At 43.2% G+C, this 27,412-nt stretch overlaps 1 protein-coding gene and 1 long non-coding RNA gene across 15 annotated transcripts in view; one reads left to right on the top strand and one right to left on the bottom strand.

Moving 5' to 3' along the window:
• LOC109262772 (uncharacterized) overlaps positions 1-27,412 on the bottom strand; it is a 67,033-nt gene that overhangs the window by 14,190 nt on the left and 25,431 nt on the right. For 7 of the 9 annotated variants that reach the window (XR_008417040.1, XR_008417034.1, XR_008417038.1 and 4 more), the window contains 3 exons: positions 26,912-27,080; positions 866-956; positions 61-215 (listed from right to left, as the gene is read on the bottom strand). This is a non-coding gene — a long non-coding RNA (uncharacterized LOC109262772). The remainder of the gene's footprint in view (positions 1-60; positions 216-865; positions 957-26,911; positions 27,081-27,412) is intronic. The other 2 variants (XR_008417036.1, XR_008417035.1) reach the window with 1 other exon arrangement.
• On the top strand, positions 124-27,386 carry KIF23 (kinesin family member 23). 6 transcript variants are annotated; one of them, XM_053888906.1, is made up of 24 exons: positions 124-231; positions 1,980-2,049; positions 3,314-3,442; positions 7,388-7,493; positions 7,749-7,885; positions 8,092-8,201; positions 8,640-8,810; positions 10,084-10,125; positions 10,826-10,938; positions 11,081-11,202; positions 12,468-12,570; positions 16,466-16,545; positions 16,631-16,750; positions 16,976-17,102; positions 17,441-17,599; positions 18,919-19,076; positions 19,733-19,906; positions 20,139-20,321; positions 20,614-20,925; positions 24,000-24,230; positions 25,113-25,195; positions 25,375-25,453; positions 26,077-26,147; positions 26,891-27,386. In XM_053888906.1, exons 1-24 carry the CDS (start codon positions 221-223, stop codon positions 26,904-26,906), a joined length of 2,907 nt encoding a protein of 968 aa, XP_053744881.1. In that variant the 5' UTR covers positions 124-220; the 3' UTR covers positions 26,907-27,386. The 6 variants fall into 6 exon arrangements, with proteins under 6 accessions (XP_053744881.1, XP_053744880.1, XP_019297172.2 ...); XM_053888905.1 differs by having other exon boundaries at positions 25,375-25,459; XM_019441627.2 differs by lacking the exon at positions 10,084-10,125.

Below are 27,412 nucleotides of genomic sequence, written 5' to 3'. Positions count from 1 at the left end.
CCCCTTCCGCGCGGGCGGGCGCTGATTGGCCCGTTTGAAATGCGCCGGGCGCGAGCTCACCTGGGCTCGCGGCGGCGTCGACCGGCTTCTCGGAGCGCCGCGCCTGAGTCGTGGAGTCCCGCTTCCCGTGGCCCGTCCCTGCGGCCTGCCGCCCTCGCCAGCCCGCCAGATCGAGCCCGGCGTCCCGCGCGCGCCTCCGGGCAGCACGGAGCCCGCTGCCATGAAGCCAGCGTGAGTACCGGGCCGGGCCGGGGCCGGCGTCTCCCGTCGCAGCCGGCCGCGCGGTCCGCACGGAGCCCTGCGCGGCCCGGGCCGCTGCCCCCCAAAGTGGGAGCCCCCGCGTGGGCCGCTTAGGGGGAGTCCGGGCGCGGAGACTCGGCCGCGGCGCGCCCTCCAGCCTCCACCCCGCCCTCTGCCGCCCGGAGCCCGGCGTCCCGCCCCGGCCTCCCGGGGGTAGGAAAGGTCGGCCCACGGGGGGAGCGGGGAGGTCTGTGCCGCGACCCGAGTCCCCGTTAGCCGGGCTGCCATCCACCTGGTTCCGGGACCGCCGCCCCCCAGCTCTTTCCCTCCTGTCCGCCCGCTCGTCCGGGTTGCACTCTGCCGCGGTAGTGCGGGCAGGGGGTCTCCCCGCGCGCGGGCTGTGCCCCGGGGTTGAGGGCGCCAGGAGGCCTCGGTCTTTGGAGGGCCCTGGCACCCGGGAGCGCGGCGTGCTTTTCTGAGCCTAGCCGGTGGCCTTGAGACGGAGACCAGTTTCTTCGGCCGCGGTCTGGGGCCGCTGACAGCCCCGCTCCGCCCACGGGCGCCCACGCCCACATTCCTCCCCCCTGCAGTCGGCCGGCGTTGCTGCGCTGCCCCGAGCACTCACCGCTCTGGGTACAGCAATCCCTGCGCGGAGGGGAGGGCTGTCATTTGCAAAAAGCAGCTTGTTCTCTTGAGGCCAAAGTCAAAATCTTTATCTTAAAAAAAAAAAAAAAAAAGTTGAGTTTAAGTAAACCTACCGTAATAGTTTGTACTTAAAACACTAATTTGCTTGTTTCATCTTGGAACATGTTGAGAAAATATTTTAATAATCCGTAGCCCATGCCAGTAATTTCACTTAATTTTGATGTTAAGTGTTCATCTACACGACAGATAAATGTGGGGGTTGGTGGAGGAAAGGGGCATGCTGGAGAAATTGGTGAACTGAAGTCAAAATATCTTTTTCCTTTGTTTCTAAGATAGCAAGAGAAATTGCAGTTTGGAGACTAAATTTTGTTTGGGGACAAAGGATGATAGCGTGGAGAACTCAATAAACAGTTGTTCCTTACAAGTATAGACCTTGATCTTGATGAAAAAATGGATCCGTCCATCTGCATTTTTATTTAAAAATTTTTTTGATGTTAATTTTTTTGAGAGAGAGGGCACGAGTTGGGCAGGAGCAGAGAGAGAGGGAGACACAGAATCTGAAGCAGGCTCCAGGCTCTGAGCTGTCAGCACAGAGCCCAACGCGGGGTCGAACCCGCAAGCTGTGAGATCATGACCTGAGCCACCCAGGTGCCCCTCCATCTGCATTTTTATAATTAGGTGAAGTCAATAGCTTGTCAGTCTGCCTTGGCAAGGGCCGTCAGAGCGCTGTGTGTGCTTGTGCGCATAGATAAGTGCCTTCAAGATGAGTGTGGTCAATTATCTGTAGATTTTTCAACTTTGTCATGCTTCTGTAAAATTGTTCAAGAAAATATGCAAACTACTTAAAATATAGAACTATTCAAACAGTAAGTAGGCACATCTAGAACCAAAAATGTCTCCTAAACCCAGTTTTACTTCTGCATTATGTGTGTCACATTCTTCTAATGCAGCATATTCTTAGTTATTTGGGGGGTGAGGTTTTGGAACTGCTAAGGGATAACTTTATAAGCTCTAGGAAGGTTGTCTCCCTATGAATTATAGGTGAGGTTTTTGTACGTTAGTTTGAACAGAATTTTTTTTTAACCCATGACCAGGAGGACTAAGACGCCCAGGAAACTTCTAGTGAAGAAAGGATCCCAAACGAGTCTTAAAGACCCAGTTGGGGTAAGGTCTCTCTGTGAATTTGTTTGTGTGTTTTTTTCTTCAGTCCTTTTCTGTCTTCTGTGTGTGCTTGGAAGGGATGGAGATCTCAGCTTTGAGATTTTGTCTCCGTGTAGGATTCTTTAGTCCAGCAAAATGAAATCTTTGGTTGTCAATTGCATAACTCCTGTAACTAATTATGATTTGAACAATTAAGTGATGAAAAATGTTCTTCAGCTGTCCCAGAGAATTCTTCCTACCCTCGGCTGGAGGTAGGAATTTCTGCTCCAGTGAGCGTCCTCCCCATTTCACCACCATTAAATAGTAATTGATGGCATGCTTCATAAAGACTCTGCTGTAGAATAGCTAAATTCAGTCTAGTAAACTTCTCAAAATTGCACATACTTCACTAGTTTCAGACCTGGGACCTTGCTTTTAAATTCAAATGCAAAAAATAGTAGTTTGATTTGCTCTGGGATATTTTCTGTCTGTCCTTCACTGGCACAGGAATGTGTCTCTTGTTCTAAGTTGAGGGAACTAGATGCTTTTTGCAAGCTGAATAGTTTTTCCTCAACCCTATCACTGATTGAGAAGATGTGTTTAGGATGTGGCACTTTATACTTTATTTGTATATTTACTGAGTGTTAAGCTGTCAAGTTTTGCTTGACATTCAGTTTCAAACAATTCTAACAGCTTTTCAAATTCTCATTGTGTAATGTTGATTTTAGAGATTTTTTAAATTAGTAATAGTATAACTTTATTAAATTTGTGCCTGTACAACAGTGAAGAGAAGCTGTGTGACTTTGATGCTTTTGTTATCCAAATTTACTTCAACTGTAGGTGCATTTAAAAATCTCTCTAATGTCGGGGCGCCTGGGTGGCGCAGTCGGTTAAGCGTCCGACTTCAGCCAGGTCACGATCTCGCGGTCCGTGAGTTCGAGCCCCGCGTCAGGCTCTGGGCTGATGGCTCGGAGCCTGGAGCCTGTTTCCGATTCTGTGTCTCCCTCTCTCTCTGCCCCTCCCCCGTTCATGCTCTGTCTCTCTCTGTCCCAAAAATAAATTTAAAAAAAAAAAAAAAAACGTTGAAAAAAAAAAAATCTCTCTAATGTCTAATATATCTGTGTGCATCTGACCATTTCTGGTAGCAAGTTTTGGTTTTCATGGCTCTAAGTTTATATGAATCTCTAATATCGAGAGACCAAATGTTGAACGAACAAATGGGAAGCTTAAATGAAAAGTCAGGTAAAAAGTCAACCTTTGTTCTTAAAGTCCCTTCCTGTATTTTCAGGTATACTGTAGGGTGCGCCCACTGAGCCTTCCTGATCAAGAGTGTTGCATAGAAGTGATCAATAATACGACCGTTCAACTTCATACTCCTGAGGGTTACAGACTCAACCGAAATGGAGACTATAAGGAGGTAATTGCCATTGGACCCAAGCTATTTTTACTTGATATGATTTACTCGATTTTTCCTGCAGGGCTTTTTCATTTTTTTCCATTTAACAAAATTCACGTTTCTACTTTTTTGAAAAACTTGTTTACTTCCCTATAACCACCATATATAAAGTGTGGCTAGGCATACGTTTGGTATCATTGAGGTAGAGGATTGCCTTTATAATGTAATTTCTTGTACTGGATATTGTTTTTTAGAGCACGTCAGGGATCGTTTAATGCAGAATGATTGTGCTAGGTGGCTATACACACACACATATTCAATTTCATAAGCAGATTAAAGTAGCAATGGCAGGGGGCACCTGGATAGCTCAGTGGTTAAGCGTCTGACTTTTGGTTTTGGCTCAGGTCATGATCTCACAGTTTATGGGTTCAAGCCCTGCATCAGGTTCCATGCTGATAGTTCAGACCCTGCTTGGGATTCTCTGCTCCTCCCCTGCTCATGCTCTCTCTCTCTCTCAAAATAAATAAAATAAACATTTAAAAATAAAATAGCAATAGGCATTGTGTTTTTGTTTCGACCTCTTGAGAAGTGTTATTTTTAGTAAAATCTTGAGCAAAGTGAGTTGAATGCAGTTCAAACATCTTGCACTAAAGCTGCAGGGCAGAAGATTTTATGGGTAAGACACAATCTTTGCCTTTACGGAGCTTACAACTTAACTGGGGGCACGGATAGAAAACAGGTAACCTTCGTATCGAGAGGAGACAGACAGGTGTGCTGAAAGAGAGGGACTGTGGGAATGCAGAAGAAAACGTTTATTTGGGCCGTTGTCTCTACTGTCGAGCTGTCTCACTCGTGTGCACGCTGCTCTTGTGAAACCGTCAGAAGCCCACCAGTGGTCTCTGGGCCGCTAACATTTTGACGGACGCCTCTTGTCCTCATAACGTATTTCTCAGCAGTCCCCTCCTTCCTGAAGCCCTCTGCCGTCTCCCCGTCCAAGTCTCTGTGTTCTCGGCTCTCGCTGGCCACTCTCTGCAGGTTCCTCTTCCTTTTCCAACCTCTCAATACTGAGGTGCCCTCACCCAGGACTCTCTCCTCTACCCCTTCTCATGGCTTTAAATGTTGGTTATGTGACAATAATTCTGGAGTTGATCTCCAGTTGAAACCTGTCCTCAGCTCTAAAGTCAAACGTCCACTGTCTGGATGTCACGGAGGCACCTGAAATTTTACACGTCCCCTCTAAATCACTTCCTCCCTTGTCTTCTCTCCCAAATAAATGGTACCGCTGTCTCTTCCCCTTGTATCTCATGTATCAGTAGATTCTATCCCTTCTCCAATGTGAAAGTGTCCTTTTGTTTCTATCTCCACTGCCACCACCCTTGTCTCAGCCCTGTTATGAATCACCAAGACTAGGACTTCTCAAATGATTGGTGCTGAAGGAACAGCTTTTTAAAATCTTCAGTGCATCGTGACATCCTTTTGTGCAGCTTTGCCATCTGAGTGAGACCATTGAGAGCTGAGCTTACAATCTGTTCAACGAGATGAGCCTCCTGATCACGTGCGGGGATGCTGCAGCCGTGTTAGGTGGCTACAGAAGTTTCTAAACTTACTCTCCATTTCTGGAATTATCTCCTCCTAGATAGGAAACAAGCAGTTCTCAGAGGTCCATTGGTTTGCTGACCCTACTCTGAAATCTAACTGGACTGCTCGCTTCCACTCTGAATCTTATTCTCCAGTCCATTTTCTAAAAGCCGCCAGAGAGATCTTTTAAAGCATAAATCCGATCTGACCTTTTTCCTGTTTAAAATCTTTCAAGGCAGAATGTCTTTAAATGGGCAAAACCCTGCTTAATTTGCCTCCTGTTTCTCCACCCTCCTCTCTTAGTACTCATCCGATCCTCTGAGTTCCTTGGATAAGCCCAGATCCTGCTTCAGGCTTGTTCTCTTCGCCTGGACTTTTCTTTCTCTTGGCTCTTAGCATGGATGGCTCCTCATCTTTGGATTTCAGCTTAAAAATCGCCGCCTCAGAGAGACTGTCCAGACGACCTTATCGGAAGTAGCACCCTTACACCTTAGCCCCTTCTCTCCCGCTCTGCCCTTTATGTGCTTCCTTGGTAGCACTTACTGCATCTAGAGGTTTGTTTTTTGTCTCTTTCCCCTGCTATCGTGTAAGCTTCAAGGATATGCACCTTCTCTGTCCTGTGTCCCATTCAGTGAATATGGATGAAGCACGAATGGTCTGGAAGGGCTTCATGGAGGACTGGGTTTTCGAAGATGTCAGATAGTTGAGAGTTGACTTACTATGAAGAACTTCACGTCTTTAATTGGACTTACTTTCAAGCATGTATAAGTAGACAAAAAGTTTGGTGGGGATTAGTAGCTCTCATTGCCTGTGACAGAAGGCAAGGCCGAAAATTGGAAAGGGTGCTGGACTGAAAACGGCTGCAACCAGTCAGCGCTGTAGGCTTGGGCAGGTGCCTGCCCTGGGCCTTGCTTTTCTTTGCTGGAAAGGAGGGGTTTGTTCACAGGGACTTGGAGGTCATCTAACTAACCTGCTGGTACTACCTGAGGTGTGTCCTTCCTGGTCTGATTCTTTATACCTCTTATGAACTCTACAGCTGATCTACAGGATTAGAATAAAAACTTCTGCAAAGTGAAGAGTTAGCCTAGCTGAAGTAGGCTGTGTGTGTGATCTATAACGAGCTGTAAAATGAACATAATTCACAGTATGTAATCACAGGTGAGAGTGAGACGAGTCACTGCCATGCGAAGGCAGTGCCTGGCCACTGCTCAGGGCCAGCTGCTGTCTTATTATATATTTGAGTACTAATCGGTACGTGTCTCCTCTTGGGGGGACGAAACTGCTACTTTAAAAAACGTAAGGGTTGTGATAGTGATATCTGTGCAGGCTGAATTTAAGGAAAAGGGTATGAAACAGGAAAGGGGTCCCACTTGACATTGCTATACTCCGTAATAAATTCCAGCAAATGCTCATACAACAAATAACCTAGCACTGACGTTCATGAAGTAAAACCTGCAAGAAGGTCACAGACAAAACCGCAAGGTCTGTAATACAAAAAAACTAAAAAATAACAAAAATGGAAATAATAGAACTCCAGCCCCTGCCCAGTTAGGACAATTTAATTGACATTAAAATATACTTATATTCCCCAACCTAATTTTCCAGGTAGGAGTTTGGTAATATTTTTGGTACTATGATTATAACTTTATAATAATCCTATTTTGATAGAGATTTGATAATTGAAGTGTTGATTTTTTCAAGGTCACGATTTATTTAAAATTTCATAGAAGAACTCAGGAAATTTAATTTATAGTTCATTTCTGGTTTTAAAACAGTACAATAAGACACTTGGTTTTATGCTGCTGTGCCATTTAAAAATTTTTTTCTTAATGTTTTTAAATTTATTTTTGAGAGAGAGAGAGAGAGAGCGTGTGTGTGAGCAGGGGAGGGGCAGAGAGACACACTATCTGAAGCAGGCTGCAGGCATAGAGTCCGATGTGGGGCTCGAACCGGTGAATGGTGAGATCATGACCTGAGCTGAAGTTGGCCGCTTAACCGACTGAGCCACCCAGGCGCCCTGAGTGCTGTGTCATTTTAAAAGAGCAAACTAGTGTATGGAGTAATAATGCCCGATGATTTTCACAAGTTCGTAACTGAGTCATGGTCATTTTTGCTCTTTGTCGTCTACAATCTGCCGTGGTCTGTGATGTGTTAGTGGGCTTAAGACTTCTACATTCTCTTCAGTAGTTGTAACTGTAAATCTTTATCATTTATAAGTGGTGTGATTGAGGTACATCATGCCTTTTTTAAGGGTTCCAAATTTAAAGACTTCATGGTTTTTCTTTGTGTCTACACCTTAAAGCAACATCTGAATACATTAAAACAGATGTATTTCTAGCTTAGAGTGAAATGCCATTCATATGCTTTTTATTTCTCCCTTCTCCACAGACGCAGTATTCATTTAAACAAGTATTTGGCACTCATACCACCCAGAAGGAGCTCTTTGATGTTGTGGCTAATCCCTTGGTAGATGACCTCATTCATGGCAAAAATGGTATGGGTACTGGAGTTTTCACTGCGTTTTCCTTTCTGTCTGCCTCATAAAACTCTTTTGATACTTATGTATTTGATTATGGTTGGTCTTGAACTCACATTTAATTTGTTAAATGTGGTATAAAACATTAAGGGTGGTATAAACCCTGTTTTTTTGAGCTGGTTAATTTTACGTGTTTTTTAATGCTATGAAAGAAGGAAAAAGAGCGGAGGACTTGACTTAATATATAACTGGATGTGACTTGCTACATTGTAGGTCTCCTTTTTACATATGGTGTGACAGGAAGTGGAAAAACTCACACAATGACTGGTTCTCCAGGGGAAGGAGGTCTGCTTCCTCGTTGTTTGGACATGATCTTTAACAGTATAGGCACATTTCAAGCTAAACGATATGTAAGTGTAATTCTTTTGTGTTGTGACTAGTTCACCTGAGGGCATAGAGACGGAGATACCTGTGGATGTAGTGTTAAGGGAGAACTCCTAATAAACTGGGTACATTCTGAAACCTTACATAGTAAATGTTTCTTATTTCTGAACTAGGTCTCTTACTATTTAAGTCAAATCTAAAAATCATGGTCTGATTTTACCCTCCACTTCAGGTTTTTAAATCTAATGACAGGAATAGCATGGATATACAGTGTGAAGTTGACGCCTTGTTAGAACGGCAGAAAAGGGAAGCCATGCCCAATCCAAAGACCCCCTCTGGCAAGTAAGTAATTACATTTGTATGTGACACTGGCCCGAGGGGAACCCTGTCTGGTGGTTTCCTCAGGCACCCGGGATGGTGAAAGTGAAGGGTGGTTGGTCTGACGGTCGGTCGACTGCAGTGAGATCAAAGTTGAGGAATGTTCTTAATTAAGTTTATTTGCTCAGATGTCCTCTTTGGTTTTGAGCACAGTGTTCTTGAATTACTGTTTAGAGAAGGTGCCGCTCTTGGTGGAGAGGGTATAAAAGCCGGTGCCGTGTGTATGCGGGAGGACACGGCGGTGCTGTCGGCTGACCAGGAGCATGGACAGACTGCTTTACGCACTGCTGTTTGCGGTGACAGGCCGCTTACGTTCTCTCTCTCAGTCTCCTCTTGGGATCTTTACTTTTGATTCTGACTCACAATGAGTAAGCAGATTTTTTGGCCCTTTTCTTTTTTCAGACGACAAGTAGACCCAGAGTTTGCAGATATGATAAATGTACAAGAATTTTGCAAAGCAGAAGAGGTCGATGAAGACAGTGTCTATGGTGTATTTGTCTCGTATATTGAAATATATAACAATTACATATATGATCTGTTGGAAGAGGTGCCGTTTGATCCCATAAAGCCTAAGTAAGTAGTGGAGAGAGTCCCATCTTAGCTGCTTAACCTTGGGGAAGCCACTCGACCTCAGTGAGCTTTAGTTTCCTCAGTGATAAATGGTAATCGTGCTTTTGTTTTCAAAATGAAAGGTAACTTGTGTATCGTACGGTTGGCGTTCGGTGCGTAGTTTTATTCTTGACTGGATCTGCAGCTGTGTCAGGGCACCAGGGGGTTAAGGTGTCTAAGGAGAAGAGAGACCTGAATACTCACCTTAGACATTACTTTTGAAAACTCTTGGCCTCGGGGCTATTATCTTGAGAACGATCATGATCACATAAGGAAGTGTCCTAAGGGTGAGGGTTACCTGCGGTCACCTTTCAAGAACCGAATACTTAGTGTCGGGAGTCTGTAGCCACATTAACCATCTGTGGTCGGTGACCTCTGCAGGGAGGAGCCCAAAGCTATTGTCTATACAACTAATACAGGTCTTCTATCACTGATTCATACATAGGAAGTGATCTGTATCGTCACTCTGCCAGAGTTAAAAGACAACTCCTTAGATTTCCTTGGGTCTTGGCCTGCTCAGACTGAAGAACAACTCCAGCCTGGCATCCCAATCCGCGCCTGTGCCAGAGCAGACTCTGGAGTCTCATTTAACATTAGTATCTTGCTCTTGAGTTGATGGTTTTGTTCTCAAGCTAAATGTTTATCTTCAGTGCTGTCTTTGTTAGAGCCTCTCAGAACATAAATAGTATGTAGACCTGTGTGTGTGTGTGTGTGTGTCTAATTGAACATTATTGGAGAAACAGCTGGATATTTAGAAAACCATCAGACTGAAAGAGTTTAATAAATTACATTAAACAATGTACAGATTACTTACTTTCCCATTTGTTTCAGAGTATCGGTCACGTTTACCCATTTTCCTAAACTTTTGTGATGTCATTCGTTGCTCCCGATCCCTTGCCTTTTTGCTCACGTGCCAAGGTTCTTTGTTGGTGGGTTCTAAATGCGATCATTTTCAAAGAAGCCTAGCTTGGTTTTATTTAGTTTTACGAAAGGAAGGCTGACAAATGTGCCTTGCACGCCTTTTAACAACCATTCTGGTAACTCCTTGAATGAACCCACCGGGTGCGTATTTGGCCCTGAATTCGGATTTAATTTGCGAGGGTGGTGTTTAGCCTGCTCTTCCAAGCTGGTTAACTTTGAAGTGTTTTTACATATGATGAAGAAACATTACAAGTGGAGGGTTTTGAGGAGCCGATCCTGTGACTGTCACGTAGCTCACACCCTCTTCCTTCGGTAGGTGGAACAGCTGCAGCACGCCCATGAGGAGCACAGAGTTTGTGTATGTGACCATGCTGACTCTTTTCTTAAGGAGAAGGGTGTGGTTGTACTAGCGGCTGGCATCTGTGGCGAGTCTGCACGGAGCTGGTGTGTCCTTGGCACTGGGCTGCCTGCTGCCTCTAAGCCCCTCCCTGCTTCCCAGCAGCCTGCCATTCACTGAGCAGTGGTGGCCGGCACTCGCTTGTGCCCCCACCGTGCATGAGGCAGGCCGAGCAGGTGGCGCCCTTCCTATCCTTATCCTACCGTACAGACCGGAACTCGAGCAGCCACTCTGAAAGGACTGCCACTCCTGGTATAAACCAAACTCTTCCTGAATCTGTCTTCTGCGGACTCTGATGTCGGGACCGGCTCTTTTACAATTAGGGAAATGCCCGCTAGATTCTGATGCTTAACCTGTGCATGTGATGTTGCCGTCTTACTATTTTGATCTCTACTCGTTTAGGAAGTGTTTTGTGTGCTTTACTAGAACAAATTATAGCAAAGCTTCTAAAACAGTGTAGGTTCCTGTTCTCCTGTTATGTAACTAATCTTGACTATACATCCTTACACTTACTCAAGTTCAATGTTTTTCGGAGCTCTTGCCTAGGCTTATTCCCTTATAAGAATCGATGTCATGTCACCTGGCATTTTAGTCCTAGTCTTAAACTGAGAATATTAGTATCCCATAATTTAGGAGACTAATGTTTTCTTCTTTCTCATAGACCACCACAATCCAAATTGCTTCGTGAAGATAAGAACCATAACATGTACGTTGCAGGATGTACAGAAGTAGAAGTGAAATCTACTGAAGAGGCTTTTGAAGTTTTCTGGAGAGGTTAGAAATCACGCTAACATTCAGAAAATCTGAAACAATAAGTATACTCCTGAGAGTTGCTACTATAATTTAACAGCAGTTAAATTTTTAGTACTGTAGTGATCGAATTCAGGTTTAATCAGTGATGTCTCTGTCATCACAGGCCAGAAAAAGAGACGTATTGCTAACACACATTTGAATCGTGAGTCCAGCCGTTCCCATAGCGTGTTCAACATTAAATTAGTGCAGGCTCCCTTGGATGCAGATGGAGACAATGTCTTACAGGTAAATGTGTAGCGTGTGGAGTTTTTCTTGTTTTAACTGAAGCTTTAGTTTTTGGAACTAGAGTTAAAACAGGAAAGTTTCGCCGCAATGAAGACTGCTCTAGAATTATTATAGGTAGGTGATGACGTTTAAAAATTGTTGCACTAGAGAGTGTAGTTTTGGGAAACTGGCTATTGAATCTGAGAACCTGGGATTCTGCTGTGAAAAAGGTTTACAAATCTTTATAAATCTCTTTAATAGAGGAGATAAAGTAAGAAGTAGGTACGGATCATTATTTTATCTCTGAAGACTCATTTTGTATGTGGGAATTCAGTTAATGGTTTCGAAATGTCAGCAGTTAACTTCCCAGGGTGGGTACGGTTCAGGAGATGACAATTCTAAATTGTTCTTCTTTTGGCTGATAGGCCAGTAGGGCTCCCGTCTGCTGATCACTCGTTACTATTGGGCCTGTCATGCTACAAGGCTTACATCAATTAGTAAAAGCATTTGGGCCTGAGTAGAAATCATTTAATAACTTTAAGCTATTAAAGTGTAATTCCATTTGAAACTGAGAAGGTCTCCTCATGGCATGACTACAGCAGGGTATTGCAGACCACCAGGATTCGAATTTTGATTCCTGTTAATTTACTAGCTGTCTGACTGGTTATAAACTCTTTATAGTGTTGTGAGGATTAGAGCAGGGAGTGCATGTAGAGTTCTTAGGCCAGTGCCTAAGAACTGACTGACAGCACTCGTAAATGTTAGTTAGAAAATGCTTGTAAGTCAAGCCTTCAAATACACTTGTTTTCCTTTGAATCACATCTAGTAATATCAGTTATGTACCTCTTTTCATTTCTTATTCTACAATTACAGTATTATGAAAGTGTTTGATTATAAAATTGTCAAATATCCGGTTATAGAAAAATTAGGATAGGTCTTTTCTAGACTTAGCAGATGCGGACTGAGCTCCTGCTGCATGCTAGGTGCTAGGTGAGATGCCGGAGGGAACAACACTGGTTGAGAGGCAGTCCCTGCTTTCGTGAAGCTCATGGTATAATGCAGACACCAGACGATGGGCAAGTCCTTGTCCCCTTCACCAGTGTATTCATTTAGCCCATATGCTTTTAGCGGACTCTTCCCCCAGAACATGTATCCTTTGGCCCTACCATTTGTATTGTGCAAATGTTATATTCGTAAGACTTAATAATTCGTTGACAGGAATGTAATTAAAGAACACCATAAACCAGTTGTATCTTGTGTTATTGGCGTTATGATCTTCCTTTCAGGAAAAGGAACAAATCACGATAAGCCAGTTGTCCCTGGTAGATCTTGCTGGAAGTGAAAGAACTAATCGGACGAAGGCAGAAGGGAACAGATTACGGGAAGCTGGTGAGCAGAGCATAGTACTCCTGTGATTGCTACGACTTTCCAGAACTTGCAGTGTCAGTCTGTCACCTGCTTATTGATAGGTGGTGATTTGATAGTTTAGAGGCTAAAGTTAGGGGTCAGTGCTGTTTCTTTAGTTATGCCGGTTTGGTATCAATATATGACCATACACTGACTTGTTTTAAGAATGAAGATAAGCGGGGCGCTGGGGTGGCTCAGTGGGTCAAGCATCCAACTCTTGATCTCGGCTCAGGTTGTGATCCTATGGTTCGTGAGATTGAGCCCCACATCGGTTTGTGTGCTGACAGTGTGGAGCCTGCTTGGGTTTCTGTGCCTCTCTGCCCCTCCCCACCTGGTTCGCTCACTTGCGCTCTCTCTCTCAAGGTAAATAAATAATCTTAAAAAAAAAAATGAACGAAAAAAAGTGATTAAAATGAATATAAAACAAGTTACATTCATATTGTATCTATTGCCAGTAATATAAGTACTAGGCCCTTAAACTTAAGTGATTTAACAGTTATTCCAACATTCATTCTGGTGAAAATTGGCTTCTGGAGATGGGAAAAATCTTTGAACACAAAAACAAATTGAAAGGGAATCTGTGTTTTGTTGTTGGTGTTTTTAGTCTCTCATTAGTGTAGCTATTCATGTTACGTTTTACATATAATAGCATTTATGGAGTACCTACTGTGTGCTGGTATCTGAACACTCATCCAATCTGGGTGTGTGTGTGAGGGCAAGTTTGGGGGGGAAACGGCAGAGTCAAGGTCACTGAAATGGTGTGGGCTGATGACCTATGACAACTGGGGTGGCAGAGCAAGGCGAGGTCACGAGGACCCTTGTCTGTCATACTAAAAAGTCTGAATTTTGTCCTGAAGGAATAATGGTGGTTACCTATTATTAAAGGACTAGTGTGTGTCATAGTATCTACTACGCATGGGTTTGATTTCTTGATTCTGACTTTTCAGGACTGTATCATACCCATTTTTCAGATGAGGAAGTGGGCTGGGAGAGATGAATTTTCCCAACACTGGAGCCCGGGTGAATTCTCAAAGCTTGTGTCTTTCTGCTGTTATACAGGGTCCTTAAAGTCAATGAGGAATTAGTCTTTTAGAAAGATTGTTTTCCTATGTAGAGAATTAATGTACCGAGGCAGGTCCAGAGGTAAGAACAGCAGTCGGGAGCCTTTTGCAGTAATTCACACAAGCAATCATGTGACCCAGAGGCAAGGGTTGGACAAAAGTGAGCTAGTTAGGAAGGCCACCTGGATGTGGAGAGGCAGGGAGAGGCAAGGGCAGATCCAAGATCTTGACTGAGGAGAAAGCAGTCTGAGGTGCAGGTGTGGGCGGTTCGAGTTTGTGTTGGACACGGGTAGCTTATTCCGGTGAAGTGCCTAGTAACTGGATGTAGAGGTGCACACATTTGGAAGGAGAGCTGACTGGAGGTTTACAGCTTTAGGTTTTGCCAATATGACGGAAGCAATAGGGGAGATGAGATTACTCTTGGAGGACAGAAGGGAACAAGCTGAGGGCAGAGCCTGGAGGAACAAACACTTGAGGTAAATGATTTAAAGAGCCTGGAAGGAGAGAGAAGGTGGTAGCCAGGTGAGATGACAAAACAATCCACATTATGTACGTGTAGATAGAGAATCTGGGATCCAGGGTATGACAAAGGATTAACCTTGATGGGAAAAGAGGTTTGTCTCAACGCAAGAAAGTAGAAACTGGAGGGTTCTGATGCTTTGGGGGAAAAGCCAGAAAGGACTACCAGAGTTACTAGGATGAGGAACAGGTGTGACTAAAATTAGGCCGTGAGCATGAGAAGAACGGGAGATGGTGGTTGGGGCCCAGGTTTCAAGAGGTGGTGCGGTTCTGAATGATAAGGTTTCAGGGCCCGTCATAGCTGCGCGGCTCCCGTGCTAAAGAGAGAACAATGTGCTGAGGGAGGTGGGGCCTCTGGCAGCTTGTCAGAAATGACCCGGGCGTGTAGGGGGAACACTGAAGGCATGGCAGCTAGGGACTAGGACAAATCTTGCTGGCCTCCCTCTGCTCACCGTCCTTATAAAATGTCAGGCTTTAGAAAACAAGCAACTTTTACTTAGGCTGCGGGGGGGAAGCGGCACTGCCCGTCTGTAGTTAAAGCGCTGCAGGGCTTTGCGCCGTGGCTGCAGGGTGAAGCCCATGGACGCTTCACAGAAGATTTCTGAATGAATAATATAAAATACATAGGATCACAAAGGAAACCGATTAGATTAAAATGTGTTTTTAACAGTATTCTTAAAGCATTTGTCATTACAGTAATTTACATGCTTCCTATTAATGCCTAAATTAAAGATCCACCAGGAGGTCTTAAAACTACATAATTTCAAAGCAGTAATGAACATAAATATCTTGAGATCAGCAATAAACTGTAATGTGCTATAAAATTACCTGTGATTTCTACTGATAAAAATCACAGGTATCACTAATACTGCTTTTTGGCCTATGCTCGTAATTGAAAGGAACTGCTAAATTTCAGAAGTCAGTACAAAATAAAGGTGTAATTTATTTCCCACCCAAGTTTGCAGACTCCCCCAAATGTGCCCATGGATAACATGGACCCCGGGTTCAGAACCCCTGGCAATTAGGGAGAGACGGATGGAGCCCTCTGCGAGAGGTGTGAGGAGGTGGGGAAGTCTAGTAACAGGAATTTGGGTTCCAGAGAACACAACGGGAGCGGGAAGGACACTGGGAGTTGGGGTCAAGGAGGAGGAATCATGAACCATGGGACATTATGGAGGCACAGACGAGCTCTGTTTTGAGAGGTGGCCAAGGATGAGAGCACGGTGGGAGTTAGCTGACCCTAATCAAGGTTCTAAAATAAACAAATCGCTACGTATGTGGGAAGGGGGAGTCTCTGCAAATGGGATCTCCTGCATTATGGGAGGCTTAATTAATCTGTCAGACTCGCCTTGGCTCAGAAATCCAAACAGAGTGGTCAGAAGTAACAATTATGCTGCCCAAGGAATCCTTGTCTGGATGTGGAAGGGACGCAGTTAGCTGGACCCTAAGACCCATGACTGTTAGAAACACGAGGCCCTCCGGGTGCAGGGGACACTTCAGTGCTGATGGAGCCAACTACAGCCTGAAATTGTCATGCTGTAGAGAATATGTTAATAGAGGATATTTAACATCTGCATCTAATACACTCTCTCACAGAATTTAAGATTTGGAAGAAACTTTATGGGCCAGGAAGTGTAACGTTGCATTCCTTTTACTAGAATTCTTGAGGGATGGGATCTAACCTCTCCCGAAACACCGCTATTATAGAATGTTCCTGCCAGGCCATATGGGAGTGATCTTTAAATTAGCCACTATAACCTGTTATTTGTAATTTCCTATAGTATTTGTGGGTTTTTTTTAGTGTTTATTTTTTATTTTTATTTTTTTCTAAAATGTTTATTCTTGAGAGAGCGAGAGCGGGGGAGGGGCAGAGAGAGACAGGGAGACACAATCTGAAGCAGACTCCAGGCTCCGAGCTGTCAGCACAGAGCCTGATGTGGGGCTCGAACTCAGGGACTGCGAGATCATGACCTGAGCTGAAGTCTGATGCTCAACCAACTGAGCCACCCATGTGCACCAGTGTTTATTTTGGGGGGGGGGGGGGCGTGCAGAGAGAGGGAGACAGGGAATCTGAAGCAGGCTCCCGGCTCTGAGCTCTGTCAGCACAAAGGTGGATGATGGGCTCGAACCCCCGAACCATGAGATCATGACCTAAGCCGAACTCGGATGCTCAGCCAACTGAGCCACCCAGGCACCCCTCCATATATTTCTATGAAGTAGGGATTTTATAGGCAAACAGACCACACTCTAGCTACTTTACTGTTTTCAAATGTCTTCTGTCTCTATTTTTCTGTCAGGAAACATTAACCAGTCATTAATGACACTAAGAACATGTATGGAAGTCTTGAGAGAAAATCAAATGTATGGAACTAACAAAGTAAGCAATAGCCTTTCATCATTTCTGTAGCTTTGTTTGTATGCACTGTTTGGCCTTATATATTTGGATTTGAATTTATTTACAGATGGTTCCATACCGAGATTCAAAGTTAACCCATCTGTTCAAGAACTACTTTGATGGGGAAGGTAAAGTACGCATGATCGTGTGTGTGAATCCAAAGGCTGAAGATTATGAAGAAAGCTTGGTAATTTTAACGTATTTATCCTATAAAGTCTCAGAGTTTCTATGGAGAAAACAACTATTTGGATGTGAAGAATGACATTCTAAATATTTTTAAAATTGATACAGAACCATTAGTTACGGAACTAATGACCAATCTATTATTTCATTAAGTAATTTCTGAAGAAAGGCTTGGATATGTTTATTTAAAAAAAAAATTTAAAAACCTCCCATCTGTCTTGTATCTTAGCAAGTCATGAGATTTGCAGAAGTGACCCAAGAGGTTGAAGTGGCAAGACCAATAGACAGGGCAATCTGTGGTTTAACTCCTGGAAGGAGATACAGAAACCAGGCTCGGGGAGGTCCAGTCGGAGACGGTATGATTCGGTGTTACATCATGTGCATGTTGGTCAGTCTCTCTTCAGATCTATTTTACATGAGAGAACAGTTTACTTCCCTTCCTCCCAAGAACGAAGCGGGGGGGGGAATTTCTGAACCAGAGTATAAATGAGATTTCTTTTGTCACATACTGTAACTTTTTCCCCCCACTCTTCCTTTTTTGTAATTCATTGTAAAGGAAGTATGATTGTGACAACTCTAAGTGCATGGTTAATTGAACCGGGGGTTGGGGGTTCTAATCACAGTGTTAAACTTGTTTAAATAAGCTCTTTCTCTCCTGTGTAACTTCTTGTAATTTTTTTATAATTCAACACAGAACCACTGGTTACAGAAGTAGTTTTACAGAGTTTTCCACCTTTGCCATCCTGTGAACTTTTGGATATCAACGATGAGCAGACTCTTCCCAGGCTGATTGAAGCATTAGAGAAACGACATCACCTACGGCAGATGATGATCGAGGAGTTTCACAAACAATGTAAGGGCCAAAAGTGGTCTGCGATCATTTCAACTCCAGAAATATGCAGTGAATCGGAGTTCTCTGGTGGGGCAGATCTTTAAGGATCTTAGTACTCAAGGCATTGGTTAATTAGACTGACACGGAACCTTCCCACAGATCATAAAACAAAATAAAGAGGTGGGTGGGTGTGTATACGGTCCCTTTTTAAAATTTACACTGATGGACACAAAAGAGTGGAGTGATAGCTACTTTGTTTTTAGTTCTTACTAGTTACTTGCAAGGCACTTCACATATATTACATCTTTTTTTATATATAAAATTTTTTAGTTTTATTTTTTGTGAGAGAGAGCGAGAGAGAGAGAGAGCGCGCGCGCGCAAATGGGGGAGGGGCAAAGAGAGAGTGGGATCTGAAGCAGGCTCCAGGCTCTGAGCTGTCAGCACAGAGCCTGATGTGGGGCTTGAACTCATGAACCGTGAGATCATGATCATGACCTGAGCCAGAGTCGGATGCTCAACTGACTGAGCCACCCAGGCGCCCCACATGTATTACATCTTAATAACTGTCTTTGGGCGAATTACTTCATCATGTATTTCTTACTCTCCACGTCTGCACAATGGAGATTTTAGTTGTTTTATCTAGGAGGGTGTCGTGGGGATGAGATGATTTATGAAAATCATGCAGAACAGCGAACAGCCTGGTATGTAGTTAAGTGCTCGGAAACAGATCAACAATTTTTATCGTCGGTTCATTTAAACCTTCATAAGAAAGGTGTGAGATGAGTGATATTTATATCCCTGTCTTGAAATGAGGAAATGTGCTCAGAAAAATTAAGTAACTTGTCAAGTCCCACAACTGATCCTAAATCCAGTTTTTGCACTTGTTTTGAAGCAAATGACTTAACCTATAAGGGTTGACAAGGGAATGTCATAGTGCAAAATGAAAGACCCAGTGTTTTCCAGTGAAAAACAGCCTTTGGGAATGTCTCTCTGAGAGATTTCTTTCTTTTTTTTTTTTTTTTTGTTTTTTTTTTTAATTTAGAGAGAGAGGGAGAGAGGGGGGGCTGGTGGGGAGGGGAGAGAGTCTTAAGCAGGCTTCGTGCTCAGTGTGGAACCTGCCTCAGGGCTCGTTCCCACAACCCTGGGATCATGACTTGAGTGGAAGTCAAGAGTTGGATGCTTAAAGCAACTGAGCCACCCAGGTGCCCCTCACACTCTTTATGGACTAACCCTCATGATTTGCTGACTAGCTACATTTTACAAAGTACCGACTAGTAAAAGTTGATTCCACCGGTCATCCTGGAATTGGAGTAAACTTGGCCTGCATGCTTTTGTTTCAGCTATTACTTTCAAAGCCCTGTTGCAAGAATTTGACAATGCTGTTTTAAATAAAGAAAACTACATTCAAGGAAAACTAAATGAAAAAGAAAAGGTGATCTCAGGACAGAAGTTGGAAATAGAACGGCTGGAGAAGAAAAACAAAACTTTAGAATACAAGGTTTGTGCCGGCATCATTTATGGGCGTACGTGCTGGCCGTTGAGCACCGCTCTCTCTGCCTTAGCTGTTCTGCTGTAGAGCCTCTCACCACTGCGTTCTTACTCGTCCTCGCCTCACCCCAAAGACAGGAAATGGGAATGAAAAGCATTCAAGGGGTAATAATGCTCTTTAATTTTATGAGTTAGACTTTAGTGATCGATGGGAATGTTCTTGGACCAAACAGGTGAGTTTTCCAGAGGGCTCTCTAGAGTTCGGCTCTGCTCGTAGCTTGCTTTTTGACTTCTGGTGAAGCATGTTTGCTCTCATTAACTGAGTGTCATTTAGGGGGTGCCCATTCATTCCAGAGAAGCCCATCTCAACCAACACAGTGTTCTCTGGTCTGAGAACAGCCTAAAAGAGAATTCAGGTCTTACTCTCAGGGGAAACTTATTTTCACACAAAGTCGGTTAAAACATCTTTTCTGTGAGAAACTCGTTTAAAAGTTCTCGCTTCTAGGAATGGAGGTAGGAATTCAGGTGAGAGTTTAAAGGAAACTGTTTTCTCCCTGATTTTTCCTCCCACAACTGTGCCCACATGAGCAAATTCTGCGAGCTTATTTCACAGCTACGTGCGGTGTTTATGTGCCACACGCTGAACAGAATGGCCTGCTTCCCCAGATTGAGATTTTAGAGAAAACGACGACCATCTATGAGGAAGACAAGCGCACCCTGCAGCAGGAACTCGAAGCTCAGAACCAGAAGCTGCAGCGGCAGTTTTCTGACAAACGCAGACTGGAAGCCAGGCTGCAAGGCATGGTGACAGAAACGACAATGAAGTGGGAGAAGGAATGCGTGAGTGTCGCTCCCAGCGTTCCGCACTCGCGTCCCCGGGGGAGGGTGTCCGTGGTGGTGACGGCGGCTCCAGCAGCCGCTGCCCGCCCTTCCAGCTCCTGACCAGTGACCTGGCCTGGCGAGCGCGGGAGGGACGGGAGGACTGTCGTTCTTGGCAAACGATGCGTCCGGGTGACGCGCTGCGCCTGTGTGGTGTAACTGAATTCGATGTGTGTCGCTGTCGCCAACCTAGGAGCGTCGGGTGGCAGCCAAGCAGCTGGAGATGCAAAATAAACTCTGGGTCAAAGATGAAAAACTGAAACAACTGAAGGCTATTGTTACCGAGCCCAAAGCAGCTGAAAAGCCAGAGAGACCTTCGCGGGAGCGGGACCGGGAGAAAGTGACCCAGAGAGCCGTCTCTCCGTCACCAGTACCTGTAAGTTATGTGGTTGTGGAGTAACCCGCACTGGAGAAAATCTGTTCAGATTAGGTGACTTTCTATGATGAGCACTTGTCGTTTATATTACTTACTGTGTTTCGCCAACTTCTCTGCATAAATATCTCTAAATTTAGCCATCAACGCCAATGTAGCGCATTCGGTCTAAAAATTTTTTTAACTCAGTAAAACTAAGTCTAGAGTTGTCTTCGTGCGCTAAAATTATAGAAAAGCAGTGAACTGTTTCTCTCAGTGTTTGTCTCGCTCATTAACTTCTCTTCCATTTTTTTAGCTTTCTAGTAACTGTATCGCTCAGATTTCCAACGGCCAACAACTCCTGAGCCAGCTGCAGCTCCATAGGCGCTCTAACTCTTGCAGCAGCATTTCTGTAGCTTCCTGTATTTCGGAGTGGGAGCAGAAAATTCCTCCGTACAACACACCTCTCAATGTCACATCTGTTGCAAGGCGTAGGCAGCAGGAGCCAGGACAAAGTAAAACTTGTGTCGTGTCAGACAGAAGGCGAGGGCTGTACTGGACCGAAGGCAGGGAGGTGGTGCCCACATTCAGAAATGAGGTAGAAACAGAAGAGGACCGCTGCTGCAGGGTTAGTGCCAGCATTCTCTTCAAGTATCGTAGCCACAGAGCGTCATCTTGGGGGCTTTTGTGTGGCGGTTGCTTTTTTTGCTTTTGGTTTTTTGCTTTTTTGGTTTTTAATTATTTTATTTTATTATTATTATTTTTGTGTGTGACTTGATTCAGAAAGCTCAACGGAAGACGGGTGAGCTCCAGTATAAATAAGGTCTAATTTTTCTGTTAATTACTTGGAGAAATCACCCTGAAATTGAGGCCTAGCTCTTCAATCTGAAAAAGCTGTAACGTATGTGGTAACAGCAGCCATGCCAAGGAACACAGGTCAACGGGGCTGGCCCGGAGTAATCGTGTTTTCCTCCGCATTTGCTCCTAAGCACTCCAGACCGGGGTGCGAGTGCTGAGGGCGGTTTCCATTGGTTTTTCCTTTTGGTTTCCTTTCCTCAAATTTTTTGCCACTTTTGACCTTTTGTTTTTAAAAATGTTTTCTCAAAATGTTTTCTATTTTGAAAAATTTCAAACTCAAAAGCTGAAAGAATGGTACAGTGGCTTCCTTCCCCCTTACCTGGATTTACCAGTGATTATCTATACAGATATGCAATCTTGTTTTCCTCAAACTTTCGAAAGTCAGTCATACACTTTGTGGTGCTTCATCCCTAATAAGGACTGTCCTGTGTAAACAGTCTTTACCAAACCCAACAAAGTTCACATTAATTGAATAAATATCCTCTATTTTTAATCCATGAGCCTAACAAAGTGAATGCCCTGCAAGTGGTTATTCTATATCTTTTTTTGATTTTCATGACACTCAATGTTTTTGAATACTCCAGGTCTGTTGTGTAACGACTGAAGGTCTGCATGTCCAGTAGTTGCTTTTAATCTGAAGAACTTGATCTCAATTTACAAGGGCTCGGCCTCAGTCAAGGGTGTTTAAAGTCATTCATGTTTAAATTTTCTTAAGGATTAAGATAAACTTTTTACTTTGAATCTGAATAAATGGGCCAAGCTAATATTGTGAATTTATATTTAGTAAAATTTCAATATGGCTTTTAGAATTTTTCTTTTAACAAGTTAATAGTATTTGCTTTAGCTTTTCTTGTATAATTTAGGTACAGATAAGCTTCATTTAGATCACCTGCACTCCTGATTATTCAGGAATAGTGAAGAATTAATTGCAAGGTATTTACCAAGACCCTGCACAGATGTGTTCTAAAGTCGGAGTTTTTTACTTTGCAGATTTTGCTTTAAACCTTTTTAGGGAGAAAATTATGGTGATAGAGTTTCTGATCAAGTCTAATAAATCCCCTTTATTTTTCATGAAAGTTTATAGACTGAACACTATTCAAGGCCTGCTTATGCCTGGTCAGCATTAACGTGTTATCCAATTTGGCTCTGAGATACTTAAGAGGATTTACTAGCGATCCTTTGACTTCTCACTTGAAATCAAATCTCTTTAGAAGTGCAGCAAAGTTTAGGCTAGTATCTACACATCTAGGTTTATTGGCCAAAAATTAAGTCAGGTGGACTGAATTTACACTACTAAAGTGAAATTTGAGGAAGAAATTTTAAATATCTTCGAGTAGACAAATGACAGTAGATTGTAAGAACTATCTTTCTGAAGCTTGTTTCATAATGTATTTACTGCCAAATGTGTTCAGGAAAACCATCACCTTTGCTAAATGGTAACGACGTGCAAACTGAAACAGATTGGGAGAGAGCCTGAGGCCACTTTAAGAATGGAAGGTTTCCTAGTTGCTTGGAGGCTTGGGCATCTTGCATGGCAAACTGACTGCCCACGTTCTGTAGCAGCATCATTTCTCACCAGTGCTTCTGCTGTTGCTTGTGCTTATTAGGGGAAACGCTGCAGTTCTCCAGACAGGCATTTTATTTTTTTTAATGTTTATTTGCGTGTGCGTGTGAGAGAGAGGAAGGGAGGGGTAGAGAGAGGAGAGCGAGAGTGAGAGAGAGAGAGAGAGAGAGAGAGAGAGAGAGAGAAACCCAAGCAGGCTTCCTGCTATCAGAGCAGAGCCCGACATGGGGCTCGATCTCACAAACTGTGAGATCATGACCTGAGCCAAAATCAAGTCAACCGAGTCACCCAGGCGCCCCAGACAGGCATTTTCAACTTGGGATCTTCATAGGCGACCAGCTTTGAAGGATTTGGCCTGTAACAGACTGTTTCATTTGCTTTTAGTTATACAAAAAGGAGATGTTTGAAGCAGTGGGTATCTTTGGAACTATGTCCTGTGTGTGAGATACCTTTTCTTAGACTGAATGTGCTAAATTTAACTTCCCCAAATTTACATGATAGTTGACTGGAAGCAACTAGTTTTTTATTGTGTGATTGATGGAGACTAATTTGATACTGTATTTTTAGTTTGGTTCTTAGAACCTTCATGAAATGTTTGAGGAAAAATAGTTGGTATGTTTTAGCCATCACTGTGTTTGAACTTTTCATGAAGTTCTATTTGAACTTTTAAAGTCTCAGAAAGTACTCAGAAGTAGTTCTTTTACATTCTCTTGATCATTTTATACATAGAATTCTTATTATACCTTATGTTCTTTAGCATTTTGTACATACAGGCCATTAGCTTTCATTTTTTGTCCGTCTTTGTAGGAGGAGTGTTTTCTCTTTTGTTTAGAGGCCTGTGACATGTTTAAGGCTTTTATTGACCTTATTTGGAGCCTTTAACACAGTTGTGGACCTAACAGATTACCTCACAACGACAGGCACAGGTAACAGTTTTGATCAAGAATGTAAAATGAATGGTCTTGAATATACCACCTACACAGGAAAGCCTAGTAGCATTATCAGAATTTTTCCTTCCATTTTGTTTTGTTGAAACGGAAGCTCCCTGGCAGAACGTAGAACATACAAGATGGTTTTAAGAGATGTTTGTGGGTTTGGTGTTTAAATACCAAGAGAACATTTAAATCATTTGAGTAACATATTGAGCTTTTGAAAATGTTTGTGCGTTTGTTTTGATATGATCATCAGCTAATGTAGCCAAACCTGCTGCACTTCTAATAATACCCTTAAATTAATTCTGGGTTATGCTTGTTTCTTGATTCCTCTTTCAACCTGATCAGAACGCACCACCAATTCGTCTCCGACACAGACGATCACGCTCTGCAGGAGACAGATGGGTAGATCATAAGCCTGCCTCTAACGTGCAAACTGAAACAGTCATGCAGCCACATGTCCCTCATGCCATCACAGTATCTGTTGCAAATGAAAAGGCACTAGCTAAGTGTGAGAAGTATATGCTGACCCACCAGGAACTAGCCTCCGATGGGGAGATTGAAACTAAACTAATCAAGGTAAAAACAAATTTACACAGGACGAAAAACATACAAAATGTCAACTTCACAAAAAACCACTTAATCTTCTATTCCTTTGATGACACACAGGTGGTGTCAACGAAGATAAATGGGTGTTGATACGACCTTTTTGACCTTTGTGTTTGTTCGTTAGAAAACTGCTCAGGCTATGAATCTGCTAAACTACAATTAAATCAGCTGCTCTGTACTGAATGAGGCTTAGATTCTCCGGATCCTCTGTTAGAGGATCCTATTATATACTGTAATTAATATAGTTATAACCACTACTTTAAAAGTAAGCCCAAAGAACTTGTACCATTTGTCAGTTCTAGATAAAAAGCCCACATTAAAATGTGACCTAGCAAAATTTCTCATTATTGAGCTACCCAGAGCCCTTTCTCTTCCCTTCCTGTAGAAAAATTTTCCTTTGATTGCAGAGTCAATGAATAATTGGGGAGTAAAAGGCAAATGGGAAAAAACGTTTTTCATATCAAATTTAATTCAGATGATGATTCTTAGTATAACCAGAGTTACAAACACGACTGTACTGTCATTTGGAAATGAGGGGTGGGGTATACCCAGAGGAAAGTATAAATGTCTTTGAACATTTAGAAATTTCTGGTAGATTTCTTGATCCTTGGTGTGGTTTTTATAGAACAAAAAGGAATATTCTGAAGAATGTTACTGATTATACTGCATTGGACTTTTGTTTAGTGAGAGATAATTTCTGAAGTATTTTAATAGTACAGACCCAGCAGTCAGAAACACCATCTGGTTTTGTGGATGGGACTTTATTGGTTTATGGAGAATCTCAAGTTCAGTTTGAAACATTTATCACTTGGGATATCAAAGTGTAATGGTGACCTTTTCTCTTGACTTCAGGGTGATGTTTACAAAACAAGAGGTGGTGGACAATCTGTTCAGTTTACCGATATCGAGACTTTAAAACAAGAATCGCCAACTGGGTGAGTGACCATCAAGGGCTATTGTTTTCTTAGCTTGCTTATTCTTGCAGAACACAACATCCTATGAAATGTATCATTCATTATCTGAAGGAGTGTAGTGATATTTCCCTATTTTTAACATTGTTCCTGTTCCTGGACACAAAATAATTGTTGCATATTGTTTCCCCTTTTTTCTGTAGGCGAAAACGAAGATCTTCCTCGGCAGCACCTGCCCAACCAGATGGTACGGAGTCTGAATGGACCGATGTAGAAACAAGGGTAGGGGTAAATATTTGCTTAATAAAAATAAGGGGTAACCTATTTTTAACCCCCCTGCTTATTGTTTTTCTGGCTCTTGGAAGCAGCTGAGGTCGGATCTCACACTGCCAGTGCAGCCTGTAGTTCTGTTCCTAGCAAACCTGCCAAGGGACTCATGCTGGTTTGGATCAGCTCTCACTGGAGCTCTCTGGTTCAGCATCCTTGTTTTCAGTGTAGAGGAATAGGGCCCGAGAATCAGGTCAGAGAGCGTCACAGCAGAGTGACAAGAATTCACGTCAAATTGGTGGGAATCTTCACACAAGCACAACTTCCCTGTGGAACTGTTACTCCTGATGAGAGGCTCCCCTGGAAAGAGCATGGGAAGGGCAGGTGGTGTTAGGAGGCCATTTCTTCCTCACCTAAACTGAGGAAATTACCCAGATGATGTCTACGGACACTTCCAGCTCACCATCTTTGTGGCTTAAGTCAAATAAACTGCAGATACCTGGTATTTTAACATAGCTGTCTGTGCTGCACTAGAAAGCAATGTGGGGTGTCACCTTGGCTGAACCCATCTGAGCAGAACTGTTTTATAGACTGCACAGAGGAGCTGATCTTTTCCTCTTCTGTAATTTTCCTATCAGTGTTCTGTGGCTGTGGAGATGAGAGCAGGATCTCAGCTGGGACCCGGATATCAGCATCACGCACAACCCAAGTGAGTCCTGACTGACTGGGCCTTTCTGTGTGGCTTCTCCCTTCTCCCTACCGTCCACTTTAAGAGGACATTATGTGGTTTCTGTTTACCCCTTGGAATATCTGGGTGCTTTGGCAGACTGCCACAGTCGGTGCGGAGAACCTCAGAAGGCTTGGGAAGAGCAGTAACAGGAGGAGGTGATGGAAGATTGCTCACTCTTATTCGTACTTTGCTAATGCTCATAAAGCTCTCGGAGGCTGAACTGAGATCACCCATAAGGAGGGGAGGCTGGAGGCTTTAGTCAGGGATGACAGCAATTTCTGTAATTCATTCTTTCTGAACATGCCTCTTGGTCTCTTTATAGTGGTTAAGTGTTCAGTAAAATAAAACGGGGTGGCCGAATTTACGGTAGGGGAAGGAATCACACTTTTCCTTCTGTTAAATGCATACCCCATTCTTTTTCCATGTTAGTAAAACCCTTTCTTTTCATATGTCTACCTATACATGTCTGTGTGTCCATTTTTAACACAGGTATTCATTCCTCAGGCAGGTTGGAAAAGTACCACAATAGGATAAAGGCGGGAAGTCCTGCTTTTTAAACTTAATACTGGAGACTCACAGTTTATAACTGTTACTTGCTATCTCAGGATCTGAACTTTCCCATGATAAAAGAGTTCTTGTAAAGTCTTCCTAGGAGATCTAATTGCTATGGATGTATCACTGATCGCAAAACTCAATACTAAATGCTGGTTTTCACATTTTAGGCGCAAGAAACCTTGACCTACCGGTTTCAGTAACGAGAGGACATTTTCATTTGTGTTGGTGATTTCTCCAAGCAGAGCCAGCAGTCTTCAGAGTCACCCTGTAGAACTGCAGCTTTGTTGAATACCGCAGACCTCAGATACATCAGACGCTGGTGCAGATCAGAGATTCCCCCGAAGGTTCCAAAGATATCTAGGATTCAGCACACTTTTTATATTATATGCCTTGCCATATGAACTTTTTAATAATGCTATTATTTTGTATATTTCTTGTATACTTATAAACTAATTCACACAAGTGTTTTGTCCTAGGTGATTAAGGAAAAATATATTTAGATCACACTTTTTTATTGTGACTTTTCCAGCTCTTGTCTGAATACTTCTTAAGGGTTTATAAACAAATGCTGCTATAGCTTAGCTGCAAGAATGCACTTTAGACATATTTGGGAATTCAAACTTTCAAAATAAAGATGTCAGTGACTGGCCAATACTAAAACCATCTTAGGAAGTTGTTTTGAATTTTGT

Source organism: Panthera pardus, unplaced genomic scaffold (assembly GCF_024362965.1).
Source record: "Panthera pardus isolate Hobbes unplaced genomic scaffold, ASM2436296v1 HiC_scaffold_24, whole genome shotgun sequence".
In the NCBI taxonomy this organism is placed as follows: domain Eukaryota; kingdom Metazoa; phylum Chordata; class Mammalia; order Carnivora; family Felidae; genus Panthera; species Panthera pardus.
The sequence above is the reverse complement of the archived record's forward strand: the minus strand, read 5'-3'. Positions and strand labels throughout refer to the sequence as shown.

Bases quoted from the DNA above. Each gene is read 5' to 3' on its own strand.
- KIF23 (XM_053888905.1), top strand. The intron at 10,939-11,080 runs GTTAGAAATCAC...CTGTCATCACAG, and splicing joins TTTTGAAGTTTTCTGGAGAG to GCCAGAAAAAGAGACGTATT. The intron at 24,231-25,112 runs GTAAAAACAAAT...TCTTGACTTCAG, and splicing joins TTGAAACTAAACTAATCAAG to GGTGATGTTTACAAAACAAG.